This window comes from Neofelis nebulosa, chromosome X (genome assembly GCF_028018385.1).
Source record: "Neofelis nebulosa isolate mNeoNeb1 chromosome X, mNeoNeb1.pri, whole genome shotgun sequence".
NCBI classification, from domain to species: Eukaryota; Metazoa; Chordata; class Mammalia; order Carnivora; family Felidae; genus Neofelis; species Neofelis nebulosa.
In genome coordinates this window covers 102,674,382-102,689,745 of record NC_080800.1, presented here as the reverse complement: position 1 = coordinate 102,689,745, position 15,364 = coordinate 102,674,382, and the positions used below count along the sequence as shown (strand labels likewise).

Here is a 15,364-nt window from a genome sequence, read left to right as displayed (position 1 = left end):
GCTGTTGTTATTCTTCCATTTCAAGGCCAACGATTTTCACGTGCCAGGTTGTCTCTTCATAACCTTACGGTGACTGAAGAAATAAACATATACCTCCATGGGTCTTTTCTGAAGTCACCGTGGAGTTTATCTTGTTAGCGAGTAGAAAGTGGAAAACACAAAGGTAAACCACAGGTAGTGACGTGTGAATTTATACTGTGTGATCTATCTGAATGTATCTTCTGCAGTAGAGCAGATAATTGGCCCTTGTTTTTTACTGTTTCTTAATAGCTGCATGTGTTTTACTGACACAATTCCTCTTTGATTTTGATTTTTTCTTTTTTCTTTTTTTTTTTAACGTTTATTTATTTTTGAGACAGAGAGAGACAGAACATGAACGGGGGAGGGTCAGAGAGAGAGGGAGACACAGAATCTGAAACAGGCTCCGGGCTCTGAGCGGTCAGCACAGAGCCCGACGTGGGGCTCGAACTCACAGACTGCGAGATTGTGACCTGAGCCGAAGTCGGCCGCTGAACCGACTGAGCCACCCAGGCCCCCCAATTTTTTCTTTTTTCAATGTTTATTTTATTTTTGGGAGAGAGAGAGCACAAGTTGGGGAGCGACACAGAGAGGGGTTTACAGAGGATTTGAAGCAGGCTCTGCTCTGACAGCAGGGAGACTGATGGGGACCTCGAACTCATGAACCAGGAGATCATGACCCAAGCTGAAGGCGGGCACTTAAGTGACTGAGCCACCCAGGCGCCCCCACAATTCCTTTTTTAAAAAAGTTTATCATTATCAAAATAATAGAGAAATAAGAAAAACTGCTTTGCTGCGAATAGCATTATGTATACTTTTGGTTTTTCTGTGAGTTGACACTATCTTCATCATGTCTAAATAAATAACACATGCTTGTCAGTGGACCTCCAGGATGCCATGTTGGGCACTGAATGAAAAAGTCAATTAAGCAAAAATGAACGTGTCTTTTACCTTGGAGTATTGGAAACAGCATCTTTTGAGAATTATTGTGCTTTCAAACTTTGTTAGGTTTAATGTTTTAAACTTCTGTTACTGTCTTACTTAATATTTTCCTGCTTTTTTTATTTTCAAAAAGGAAACCGTTTGTGAGTGAAGTCAAGCTCTGCCTCACAGGATTTTGGTAAATGTCACGGTTACATACTCTCACGGCCCTAGGCACACAGAGTTGTGCGTCTCCATATCAGGTGCCTAAAGAGAGCTGAATGTATCTTCTGCTACCTGGTCCACACACCCAAATGTTAAGATAAGAAGTTGTGGGGGCAACTGTATCTCAGTCGGTTAAGTATGTGACTCTTGATTTCAGCTCAGGTCAAGATCTTACAGTTTGAGGTATCCAGCCTCTGAGTTGGGCTCCTTGCTTACAGCATGGAGCCTGCTTGGGATTCTTGCTCTCCCTTTCTCTGCCCCTCCCCCACTCGTGCACACGTGCGTTCTCTCTGTCTGTCTCTCTCTCTCAAAATAAACAAATGAACACTAAAAACAGGCAAGAATTTGTGATTGGGGGTCAGGGAGCAGAGAAGGATTATTTTCTCTTGGTTTATACCAATTTGTGGTTTAAAGGAAGATTGCTTCCGAGGACCCTCAATAACCTTGAATCGATGTGACATTCCTAGCTGATTCATAGCTGTGATTAGAACTTCAAGAATGGTTCAAAATAGCTATAGGAATATTTCTCTCTTTCTCTCTCACTCATTCACTCACTCAAGAGTTCACATGTTGCAAATAAACAACATACTGAGGGAAAAGAGAATGTCTGGATTCCCATGCATAAAAATAAGGGTGATTTTAACATCATGAATAATAGTTGCCAGAACACAACATTAGGCATTAGAAGTGAGATGTTTTTCATTTTCAAATTTAACTTGTTAGGTTTGAATGGTGTTAAGATAAGTGTAAATTCATAACCAGCTGAGATTTAGGCAGGAGTGCTATTTTGACCATACCTCTGCTATGTTAATCCCAATCAGAATAAACCAAACCTGACTGAGAAAGCAAGTGGGAGATGGGAGAGAAAATAAAATGTATATCTCTATATTATAATGGAAAGCATTTTATTAAGTTATTTTTAATTATAAGCTTCTTGATGGATCTTTTTGCATTATCAATGTCTTTATGTGGAAAATAGCTCTCCACCCCTATTGGGTAAACTTTCATCCTTTAATGAACGCAAAACTATATGTGTTGGCTGAAATGAAATTAGATTAATTTTATTGATGGCTCCTTTTTTGGGTGGAAGTCCCATTCTCTGCTGCAAAGGTGCATTTCTGGAAGTCTACTGTTGATATGTTTCTCACTTTGCACTGTTTGTAGCAAAGTCAGGGTCTAAAATCCAGCCGGGTTTATGAAGCACGTGCTCTGGGAACCTAAGAAGAAAGAGATTCAAATTGGCCTTATCACATAGATGCTCAGTAGAATTTTGGTGGTTGTGGTGAGGGTATTGTCGATGAACAAATAAGCTAAATCAAGTACAGTCTTTCCCAATATCTTTATCTTTGGTGCTCAAACACTACTTTGTCTTTCTTTAGGAGTCCTTTCATCTGCTCTGTAGTAGAGCTGTTTATCACTTGCATTAGACTGTGAATTCCTTGGGGGCACAGACTATGGCCTATTCATTTCCACATTCTCTCTAGCCCTTCTTGTGAATTCTGGGCAATGATGTATTCAATTCATTCAACAAGTATTGATCAAGAGTCTACTGTATGCCAGACATCGTGCTTATTTGGGGGATATAGCAATGAATAAAACAGATAAAAATACTTCATGGGGCTTATATTTTAGTAGAGAGACACAGATGACAGACAGTAAGCAAATAAGCAATATATATATATATATATATATATATATATATATATACATACATGTCACTTGGTGATAAGTGCTATGAAACACAGGAAGGAGGATGAGAAGTGACATTTGTGTGTTTTTTTGGTGGTTTACTATGGGAGGCTGCAAGGGCCCTGAGGTGGAAACATGCCTGTTATTTTCACACACTTCAAGAAGGCTGGTGCATCTAGAGTGCATGAGGTGGGTGGAAATATCAGGGGATGAGTTTAGAGAGGTTAGGGTAGGGAGAAGTGAACCTTGTAGGGGCCTTGTTGGTCATTGTAAGGACTTTGGCTTTTATTTTGAAGGATAGAAGATGCTATTGCTGCTTCTGAGCAAAGGAGAGACATTGACATGACTTATATTTTAAAATCTTCCTTCTGGCTATAGTGTAGGGAATGTGCTATAAAGAGAGCAATGTTAAAAGCAGCACATCAATTAGGCTATTGCAGTGGTCCAGGTGGGGGATGATGGCTGGAACCAATGTGGTGGTAGTGGGGAAGTGGAGAGATGTCATTGGATTCTGGGTATATTTCAAAGGTAGCACCAGAAGAATTTACTGGTGAATTGCACGTGGGATGTGAATGACAGGGATCGAGGTCTGTGGCCTGAGCCAACAGAGGAATGGAATTCACCATTTACCAAGACGGGAAAGACCATGAGAGGAGCAAGGTTGGGAAGTGGTGGGAATCACGAGCTCAGATTTGAACATACTAAGTTCGAGATGCCTTTTAGATATCCAGGTAGAGATATTGGGTGGCCAGCTGGATATTCAAGTCTGTGGCTCAGGGGAGAGATTGTGCTGGAGCTCTAAGTTGGGGAGTGTATAGGCAGTATGTCTCATGAGATGGCATGAGATTAGACTATTGTTGATTATCAATAGATATTTACTTACAATACTTGATTTGCTTTCTCTCCAAGTATCTTCATTTCTGATATTAATTCAGACCAAAATAGCCATCTCTGTAGACCATTTATGGAATTTGTAGGTTAGGAGTTAAATAGTCTCTACTTTGTGTGTGCCTAGAGTAGTGCTAAGTGGTATAGGGGATGCAGGGAAGCATAAGACTCCAATTCTGCCTTCAAGATCCTTAACGTTTAATTAGGGAAATAGCACTTTGATTCATGAAACTTTGTTCATACTACAAAACATTAGGTACCGTTGAATGCGTAATAGTCAATCCATACATTTTATTGAGCGATTTCTGTATTATGTGCGTTTGCTATACATGTAATAGGAATTGCAAAAAGCGAGATACCGCACATGATTTAGGAACCACTATCTACATGTTTGTAGATTTCCTTGAAAATGCATATGGTGAAGAGCTTAAGAAAAATAAAGGAGTCCATTTTACTGCAAATGAAATCATAAAGTTATTTGTGTTTGAAGTAGGTTTTTTAACATTGCACACACACGAAAAAACCCCACCAAGTTGCAAAGTTGCAGCGTTTGATGAAAATAATGATAAAATAATGTAAGGGATGAAGATGAGTACATTTTTACAGGGCTTTAAAATTTTCAGAGGACTTTGACATCTCAGATGGCATTTGATGTTCTCAAACCTCTCTGCGCTAAGTAAGACAGATAATGCCTCTACTTGCCCTAAGAGCCTTAGTGACTTGTAGCTCAGCATTCTGTGGGGGAAGGGGAGTTCTTTCAGTGATTTATCATGGAGTTTTAAAATTTCTATTTCTAAACCCGATTTAGAGCTTGCTGTTCCTATACCAGTATACTCACCAGAAGTGTTGTTTACATCCTCTCGGTACTATGAAGAACAAAAATTTACCGCCACCTAACTCATTAAAAATTCTCTGCAAGCCTGAGGCTCAAAAGCCACAATATGGACACAGAGAGCTCAGTCCCCCTCAAGGACACTTAATTTCATGAGCCTCTCTCACTCGGAATTCTTCCCTTCTTCAAAACCCCTTTCTTAAATGCAGTTTTAAACCAGAGGTGAGATTGTGGGTTGTTGTTGTTTTTGTTTTGTTTTGTTTTGTTTTGTTTTCTGAATGTAGTTCCCTTACCAGTTTTCATTTCAAATGTGGGATATGCTGGGTTAGTATTTGTACTCCTGGCCGCTTTCGGATCTCAGAATATTTTTTAATCTAACCACTGAATTAACATTTAAAACACACACACACCTTAGAAGACATTGTACTTTATCTGCATTCCAATACAAATATTTTTGAAGGCTGTCTCTCTTCCACCTCGAGTATTTTCTGATACCGCAACCTCCGGTTTAATCCTAAGTGCTTGCCAATGTGCGCATGTAACACGGAGTGTTATTATTGCCTCAGGCTAGCTTCTTGTCATCTAGTTTGTCTTTTGCTTCACTCCTTTGATAGTATTATCAGAACCAATTGTGAATCTGCCAGATGCATTTCCTCTCCAAAGGACAAATCTAAGAAGGCTTGTGTTTTTCCTTCTTTTCCAGGACTGCTTACTTGAAAGAAGTTGTTCTTCCTTCTTTTCATGAAATTGAGTTTGCTTAATCAGACATGGAGCAAACGGACTGCAAACCCTACCAGCCTCTCTCAAAAGTCAAGCACGAAATGGATCTAGCTTATACCAGTTCTTCTGATGAAAGTGAAGATGGAAGGAAACCAAGGCAGTCCTACAACTCCAGGGAAACTCTGCATGAGTATAACCAAGAGCTGAGGATGAATTACAATAGCCAGAGTAGGAAGAGGAAGGAAGTAGAGAAATCTACTCAAGGTATGTTTTTACTGGATTTTTAGAACTAATATTTCTCACTAGGGAATGCTTGTGTGTGTAAACTTATGTTTTCAAAAACAAATTTGCTGATGTTAACTGGTTAATAATGTGCACTGCTTACATATGCTTAGTGAATTTGTTCATATGCCAATCTGGCTGAGGTTGTAGGTTACATGTGCTTTTTACGGATTATGCATGAATTTAGATGCAACAATCCTCTTATCAGGGCATTCAAAATTTGTCTAATCCTACAAATAGCCATTTACAGACTGAAGGATAATTTATAGTAAGATGAAGAGTAAACAACTAAGTGCTTTTCAAGCCATTGCTTCTTTTTTTTTTTTTTTAACATTTATTCATTTTGGGAGACAGAGGGAGACAGAGTGCGAGCAGGGGAGGAGCAGAGAGAGAGGGAGACACCTAATCTGAGCTGTCAGCACAGAGCCCCACGCAGAGCTCAACGCAGGGCTCGAACTCACAAACTGTGACCTGAGCTGAAGTTGTTATCTTAACCGACTGAGCCACCCAGTCTCCCCATAAATATTTGGCTTCTAAAAGAGCTTTATCGGAGACCACCAAACAAAGGTCCAGAAAATTTGTCGTCAGAATGCGAAACTTTGTGCAACATGGTCCTAAGGGAAAGTAAGAACTTCCCTTCTGACCATTGCCATAATGTGGAACAGATCCTTTGGACAGCCTTGGTTTCTTAATTACGGATTGACAAGACTGGTTTTTAAAAAATGTTTATATTTGAGAGAGAGAGAGAGAGAGAGAGAGAGAGAGAGAGCGCAAGCAGGGAGAGGAGCAGAGAGACAGAGTGGGTCAGAGGATCCAGACAAGCTCTGTGCTGACAGCTTCTGTGCTGACTGCAGTGAGCCTGATGCGGGGCTCAAACTCACGTTCCGGGAGATCATGACCTGAGCTGAAGTCAGATGCTCAACTGACTGAGCCACCCAGGCGCCCCAACAAGACACTTTTTAATAAATAGAAAACAGATAGATAGAAATACAGTTTCCTTATTTCTTTTAAATTGATAGCGAAACGATATTAGATACTCTTTTAACTACACAGAAGAAAAGACACTGATGTTAGCACAGGTTAGTATTTTCTTAAAAGAATACATCAATGTTGAAATGAAAAAAATAGGTTTGATTATCTAGATCCGTGGCTCTAAACTGAGGGACCCTGAAGCAACAACAGCAGCACCTCCCACAGGACTTGTTAGCAATGCAAATTCTCACGTTCCACCCTAGATTTAGGATTCAGAAACCCTGAGTGTGGGACCCAGCAATCTGTGGTTTAAGAAGCCCTCCTGGGGATTCTGATGCAGACTCAAGTTTGAGGACCACTGCTTCATCCCTTGGAAATCTTTTACTCAGAGAGCCTCACAGATCACATCTAGTTGGGTGTCTTCCAAATATTTATCTTCAGCTCTATCATTTTTCCCAAACTCAAGCCCTACATTTTCAGTTACCTGCTTAACATTTTCAAATGAATGGACACTCCCACTGGCAGCTCTAAATCAATGTATCTAAAGCGACTGACACAGCCACCTTAACATTCTCAATCCCGCTCCTTTTCTTTCCATCACAGCATTTGTTAAGATGCTTCCATTCTCTCCAGCTATCCACATACACTTTCCATACCTAATCCTACCTAATCTGTTGCCTCTTCCAGCAGATTTAACTTCTACATGTCTCAAGTCCATCTTCCTCTTTCTATTATCATTATCACTGCTCTCATTTTGTCTTATCTAGACTGTTTTTTTGTTTCCTAAATGATCTCCTTGGATCCCACCTCATCCCTGTTCAGTCCTTTTGCCTTGTTGTTATCTTTCCCTTGCAATGCCCTTCTCCGCTACCTCCGGTAACTTAATTACTCAACTATCTTCAAGGCCGAGCCTTCCAGCGTCCTTGCCACAGAGCCTTGTTGCACTGTCATCCCCTTTGTACCGATTGCTGACTTTTATTATTTTTGTATGTACATTCCTAGACTGTATAGTCAGTGAAGATGAGGATCATGAGTTTTTTATTGGTCTCTATTTTTCTATGGTGCTTTGCATATATTATGTGCTTTGTAATTTTTAATTTAAGGAATAAGTTGCCATCAACCAAAACGTAAGTAACTTATCATGCGTTGAAAACTGCTTTTTAAACATTGACATTGGCACAGGTTCCTTATTTTTTTTTTAAAGAGTAGGTCATTGATGAGATGACAAAAAAAATTTTTGGTTCTCTAGATCAGTGGTTGTCAAAGTGTGGAGCCTAGATGAGCAGCAGCGGCATCACCCATGAACATGTTAGAAGTGCAGATTCTCAGGCATCATCCCAGGCCATGTAAAATGCAGTCAGTAGAAATGAAAATTACTGTATTCTAATTAGTATTAGAATCTTACATTACAGAAATTTTAAACTGAACCAAAGATTTTATATATTCATACTAGCATTTAAACATGCCTTAAATGTTTATGGTATTAACTATATTACACATTTTTTAGCTGTTACCATAACTGGTAAAACTTTTGTATCTGTCTTTTCAAATAATTCATTTTAATCTTTCCTATTTGGTCTGCTAATGACGACTGTAAATTTGTTATAAAACAATTTTACTTTTCTGCCTAACGTTTTTTGGGTCTTTCATGCTTTAAGAAACGTGTAGTTCCCATTAAATTTTTTTTCTTTAAGGTTGTGTTTATAGAATATGAACTTAAAATTGTGAGTTGTGGGCTGTGGCATTGAAGTGTGGAGTGCTTGACTAACATGTTGTGAGTTGAAATAAGAATGCACTTCCAGTGACAGTTTGTTCTAAAAATATGAGCAGTGTTGTACTGAGTCAGTATAAAGAGCCTAGCCAGCCTCAGATTTTGTCTCTGTGCTTTGTGATCAAAATGAATTTGGGGAATATGGAAATTGGTCTTCTATGATGCCATCCTAACTTTTTTCAATAACCTGTACTCAATAAGCTTGTACTTAGCACTTGCTACGTGTCAGGCCTTGAGACAGTGCTAGGGATGGAGTCAACCACGATGGTTTCTGCTTGTAGAAAATGCATAATGTGGTAGGGAAGAGAGATATCAAACGGATCATTGCAATTAAATGCAATAAGTACTTTTACAGATAAAGTGGTATGGAAATACACAGGGTATCGGGGTCCATAGAAAGGTGATATTCGATCTAGGTCTTAAAATTTGAACAAATTCTGACTTGGAAAAGGGCATTCCAAGGGGTAGATTAGCAGGTGCAAAAGCATAAAGCTGTGAAAAGGCCTGGGATGGTGAAAACTTCAGTATGGCTAAGAGTAAGGTACATTGGAGCCAGATCACAAAAAGTATTGCATGCCCAATTTTGGAGTTCCTTTTTTTTCCCTCATGAATAAAAAACCACAGCTTTTAAGGGATGGAGAATTTCATGAGGAATATAATTTCTAGGATGGGAAGTGTAGAGGAGAATTGTAGATGTGTAAGCAGCAGTGTAGGAGATTGATTGCAGTTGGGAAAAATTGGATGCAGGCAGACAATCTATAAAGCTACTGAATGGCAGGCTAAGAATGGCAATGAAGGTATAAACTTTGGCTGTATCGGAAGAGGTAAAGAAACAGAGTCCAGAGATATCAGTGTGGAGGAACTGATAGGAGTTGGTAAGTGATTACTTGCTGAGGTGGAAAGAGATAAGAGTCAAGGATGCCTGGATTTCTAGTTTGGGAAACTGGGAGGATGATGATCCATTTACCAAGAGAAGGAAAACAGGAGGAGGGGTGAGTTTGGAAGGGAAGAGAATGAGTTTCTTTTGAGACATGTTAAGTTTAAGATGCTTGGGTGGCATCCAGGTGGATTTTCTTATCAGGCAGTTGGAACTGCATGTCTAGAGTTCAGGAAAGATCTGGACTGTTGATAGAAGTATATTTGCATCCATTGGTATCTTACAGTAGGAGATGCCTGTGGATGGATGATATTACCCAGGGAGAACATGTAGAGTGAGACTAGAGAAAGGCCAAGGACGAAAACCAGAATCTATCATCTGTGAACTTACATAAACACATTGTCAACCTATTTACATTTTTAGCTAGCACTGTCCTTTGGTGTGCTGACTTCTATAAACTCAAATATAAAGCTCCAGGAGGTGAAGGTCTGGAAACTTGGGATCTTATCTGCCACTGACCCACTATGGAGACACCTGGGAGGGAAGAAAATACATACCTCTTTGGGGGAGAAATGAACTACTCCACATTAGGCAAAACTGTGGACCCAGTTGTTATCTTTTTTGTGAGTTCTGGTATCTACTTTGTTGTCTTATTCCATGTATTGCATTGGTAGATGAGTAAAAGAAAATGTTAATTTTCATGAATTTATGTGACTGGTAGTAGCATTTTGCATTAACCTAGCTGAGTCGAGCCTGACTCGTTATTTTTAAGGAACAAAATTCTCAAAAAAGTGTTGAGTTTTGTAAAAATGTTTATTTTTGAGAGAGAGAGTGAGAGAGAGCGAGCAAGCGGGGTAGGGGCAGAGAGGGAGGGAGACAGAGGATCCAAAGTGGGCTCGGTGCTGAGAGCAGAGAGTCCAAGGCAGGGCTCGAACCCATAAGCCTTGAGATCATGACCCAAGCCAAATTCAGATGCTTACCTAACTGAGCCACCCAGGTGCCCTCGAAAAGTGTTGAGTTTTAAATCAAGAAGGAAGAAAGCAAATACAATTGGGCACCTGCTACTGTGGCACACACTCTCCTAGATGCTTTTCAGGTTTACTAGCTGTGTAGCGTTATGCAAGTTACTTCAGCTCTCTGAACCTGTTTCTCATCTGCAAAATTGAGTTCATCATCATCATCAACACCACAGTAATCACAGTGATTAAAATAAAAGTAATAATAATAATAATAATAATAATAATGATAAACCTTTAATAGTACCTACTCTGTTCCAGGACTCTTTAGGTGCTTTACATTTGCTCCTCATTTGAAGTATGAAATGTTATTTCCACTTTACAGAGAAGGTAACTGAGGCTTAGAGAAAAAATAACTGGTCAGTTTCTGTAGCTAAGAAGTGGTGAGAGTTGGGACTGGAAAACATGTCTTTGGCTGTAAAGTTCCCATCACTCACTATGTTACATTCTCCCATACCTACCTCATGAGGTGTGGTGATACGGATTAACTGGGATCATAAGTGTGAAAATGTTTAGGAGCTCAATAAATGTTAATTTCCCTTCATTTCCTTCCCCAGCCACCTTGCCAGCCTCTTTTTGTTTCGGTGACCAAGGGTTTACAAGAGGTTTAAAAAGCCTCTCCATTCTGATTATCTTTAGAAAAGGACATATGATGTGCTATGTAATTTGTAATGAAACATTCCTGAGTCTGTTTGTTGTTTCACTTTTTAGGGAAGTTATTGTGCCACCCAATTCAGGGCTTGTTTGGGGGAAATATTACTATTCCCCAAGGAAATACTTGAGTCCATCTGAAAGTATCTTCATATTCTTATTTTTATTTGACAAGAAAGCAGCATCCTCTCCCCCAGGTACATACAGAGAATGGGATTCTAAAACTGATTTTCGTATCTTCCAAAAGCTTTCAAATTAAGGGGTGGACACTAATCTAATATTATTTACAATTCTTTACTAACGGGATGAATAAGCCTTAGGCAAACTTATTTTATATGATTTTTGGCAAGTCTAATAGCAGGAGTAGATTTCCTGGAGGCATAGAGGCTAACAGTTTCTCCTAAGTAGCCTCCCTTCCAAGGGAGACATCAATTAACTAAAAAATTAGTATAAGAGTAATGAAAATATAAATATATGAGTGTATAAACATAGGATAATAATTTTAGTTATGAGAATTTCCCTATAATTTTTATAATAGATAAGATTAGTTTTGAATATAGCCATTTTACTGCTAAGTAATTCTGAATATGAAGTCACCCATGCACGAAACGGAGGTATGGTGAGGACCTATTACAAATCCCACAAGATCACAGACTCTTGAGATACTACAGCCTGCACAAACATTTTATTTCTCCTTCCTTAACCTGCTCTTTTGTGGCTTCTCTTTCTCCTAATGTGGTTTTTTTGTTTGGTTGGTTGGTTGTTTTCTTCTTTCTGTATTACAACCTAAGCTTAAATCTCACATTATCGCCATCTGGTGGAAAAATTTTTAAACTGCTGATTTGTATTTACTGAGATTACAGGGAAGCAAAGCTTATGTCATCCATGCATCCATCCATCCACCCATCCTTCTATCTGTCCATCAATCCGCTTTTTTCATTTACTCATTTATACATCAAACATTCATTCAGTGTCAGCTATGTTCCAGGTACTTTGTTAGATGGATGAAGTTCATCTTGAAGTAAATAGACACAAGTGACTCTTATTTGCCGCCCCCCCCCCCCCCCCCCGCCCACCCTCAGCTAATATGCCACTTCGTCCCGCAGAAGCTGTGCAAGCACCATCGCCCCCTGTGGATTCAAGGAGTAGATAGAAGCCCATATTTGAGAAGTGCATTTCTCAATTCTTATTTCAAACACTTAGCAGTAATATAGACTATTGTTTGCTTAATATCTGAAAATTTGGGATAACAGTTCCTATGAAAATCTCAAAAGAACTTTTAATCTCAGGATCTGTATTTACTTGGTAAAGATCACAGATGGCAGATATAATATAATGTAGCAAGGCCTATAAAATGAAAATTTTAATAGCATTTGATCACCTGTAATGAATTTAGTGCTGTGAGCATGTTGTGCTTCTCGTGGTCACAAGTTTCTATATATAATGGGTGCCCAGAAAGTGCTTAGACTATAAGAGAAAGCTAAGTTATTTTGCAGTAACTCCAATTGGTTAATATCTTTTAGTCAGTACCCTTGGTTCATGAAAAGTTATTCAATAAACATTCATTTCTATACTATCTAAAACTGGTAGGATGTCCATGATATCCTCTAACCATACTCCCTGTAACCTGCCCCATGGCAGACATCCCTGATCAAGTCATGGCGTTCTTTCTTGTTGAACCCAACTGCAACCTCACACTCCCATTAACAGAACATTCCATGCAAGCATTGTCCATCAGTCGTTAACTGCAATTGAGGTGAGCCTATATGAGATGAAACATTGAGATGAAACTTACTTCCTATCTGTGGCCTGCTTATCTGTGCCAAGTTTTGTGTTAAACTCTGAAGATAATATAGATGAATAAGAAGCAGTTTTTGCCCTCAAAGAATTCATAGTACATTGGGAACACAAATACAATGTGATTGATGTTATAATAGTGATATATGTAAAGTACTATGGGAGTCTAGAAGCTAGAACCACATACTTAGCTTGGGGAATGGTGACAATGTCCATAAGAGAAAAATCTAACATTTATTAAGTACCAGGCACTGAGTAAGGAACTTTAGATGGATTACGTTTCTCAGTCGTTCTAATAATGCTATGAGGTTGGGATCATTATTATCCCTGTTTGCAGATGAGTAAAGCAAGGCACAGAGATGCTAAGTAACTTGCCTAATATTGCAGAGGTAGTAAGTAATAGGAATGGGTTTGGAACCCCGACAGTCTAATGTTAGAGCCCACTGTCGTAATTACTATGCAGAGATAGACAGATCAAAATTCAGATCTGGAGTTTGAGGAAATGATGTCACTCTGTGTGTGTGTGTGGCGGCGGGGGGGGGGGGTTGGTGTGTTTGGAGTCATATATAAATAGATGGTTCCTGAAGCAGTGGGAGTAGAAGAGAAGCCAGTGAGAATACGTACAATTAGAAATAAAGAGAGCCAGATATGATACCCTGAAAGACAATTGTGTTTAAAAGAAGGAGGGGATATCAAACAAGCCAAGGGAGGGGACTTTCCAGCAGAAGACGTGACAAATATTGTCAAACACTTCAAAATCAACAAGTAGAATGAAAATTGACAAAAGGCAGTAAAACAGGCAGTTTAGAAGGTCATTGCTGACTTTAGACCAGCGATTTTCCACCTTGACTGGCATAAAAATTACCTGGGGAGTTTTACAAATCCCAGTGCTAAGATTGTTCCTTAGACCAATTAAACCAGAATTTCCACAGATGAGACCCAGACATTTACAAAAATTTCTCGGGAGCTTCCAATGTGCATCCAAGCCAGGGATTTACTTCCTTAGAGTAAACAATTTCAGTAATTTGGAGAAAGATCCCAAATCATAAGGATTTGAGGAGTGAATGCAATTGAATGTAGTAATTGGAATAAGGCTCTGTTGGAGAATGTTTTAGGATCTCAGGTGGAGGGAAAGGTTTTGAAAGGGTTCAGTGCCTCCTCTGAGACAGGAAGTAAGTTCTGAAATGGAGTGGCAAGAGTTGAAGTTCATGTCTTAATGATCTCAATTTTCTTGGATGGAGACAAGGTTATCTGCTAAAAGTGTGGATCGAGTCAGGAGTTTCAGACGAGTAATGAGAGGTTTTTGACGGATATGGAGGCATACATATATATCTGGAGCTCAGGGAAGGTAGGGGTGAGAGTAGAAACGTGAGGATATTAACGACAATAAATATTATTGACCACTGTGTGTCAAGTACTGCTGAGTGGGCCCATATATAGTTTTTATTCAGTCCTTATCATAACTCTTTGATGTAGAGATAATCATCATGACCCTTAATTTATAGTTACACAGCTTGAGTTAAATAGATCGAAGACACAAATCCATGATTTTCAGACTAAAGCCTATGTTCTTTCCCCTGCACTGTTAGCTGTGGCTCTAGTCGATGATGCCCACCCTGTGCTATGAATATTCATTCTTGTTTAGAAAAATGGTTTCCAAACAGTACTGAGTGCCAAACTAAAGTTGGAAATTCTATATTTTGGGGGTGCCACTCTGTGACAGATTTAAGGGAGATAGGACATATACTTGATGCATTAAAATTTCTTCTTCTAATGAAAAGGGAATGCCAGACTATCCTCTATATTGCCACCAGCGATCTTTCTTTTTAAAATTTTTGTTAACGTTTATATATTTTTGAGACAGAGACAGAGCATGAATGGGGGAGGGTCCGAGAGAGAGGGAGACACAGAATCCGAAGCAGGCTCCAGGCTCTGAGCTCTCAGCACAGAGCCGATGTGGGGCTCGAACTCACAGACCGTGAGATCATGACCTGAGCGGAAGTCGGACGCTTAACCGACGGAGCCACCCAGGCGCCCCACCAGTGATCTTTCTAAAACACAAATCAGATCATACCATTCTTCTGAATATCCTTTAGTGTCTCCCAGTGCTCAGAGTAATGGATTTTCACAGCAAGGAGTACAGGAGGAGACACTACTAAATGCTTTAAGAATCTGATCAAAGCTCTGAATCTTCTGTTCAGAAAAAAATGCACATATATACAATATCTGCCATACATTTCAAGGGGCTCAGAAAGCCCTTGAAGTCCTTCTGCATCCATAGATCACTGGTGAAGATTCTCTGCTAAGGGAATTTCATCTCCACTTAGTTAATGCAACTTAAATCTTCCAAGATTTAGCACTAAAAGAAGCTACAAGGAGAAGCTGTTGGGGGTGCGAGCCAGCCAAGTAGTAAACTCAGCCCCTGAATTTCACCTTCCCTTGGCATCATGTCACCTTGATTTACTACTGTCATCATTAACTAGGAAGGTTTCTACCCAGTGCTAAATCCACAGATGGTCTGGCTTTTGTTTCTAACAGGGGAGGCAATCTTTCCTTATATTGATATTTATACAACACACCCCTGCACACAAATGATACTTTTAAATTATGCTGATGTGCACAAATATATATATATTGTACAGGTAAGTTAGAAACACGATTTTGGAGAAGGGAGCCTCATAGGTAGAAAAACGGAGGAAGCATGT

At 39.4% G+C, this 15,364-nt stretch overlaps 1 protein-coding gene across 5 annotated transcripts in view; it reads left to right on the top strand.

Annotated features, from left to right (window-relative positions):
- TENM1 (teneurin transmembrane protein 1) overlaps positions 1–15,364 on the top strand; it is a 789,989-nt gene that overhangs the window by 224,254 nt on the left and 550,371 nt on the right. For all 5 annotated transcript variants that reach the window (XM_058713217.1, XM_058713216.1, XM_058713215.1 and 2 more), the window contains one exon: positions 5,277–5,557. In XM_058713217.1, coding sequence (XP_058569200.1) covers positions 5,341–5,557 — 217 coding nt within the window. In that variant the 5' untranslated portion in view covers positions 5,277–5,340. The remainder of the gene's footprint in view (positions 1–5,276; positions 5,558–15,364) is intronic.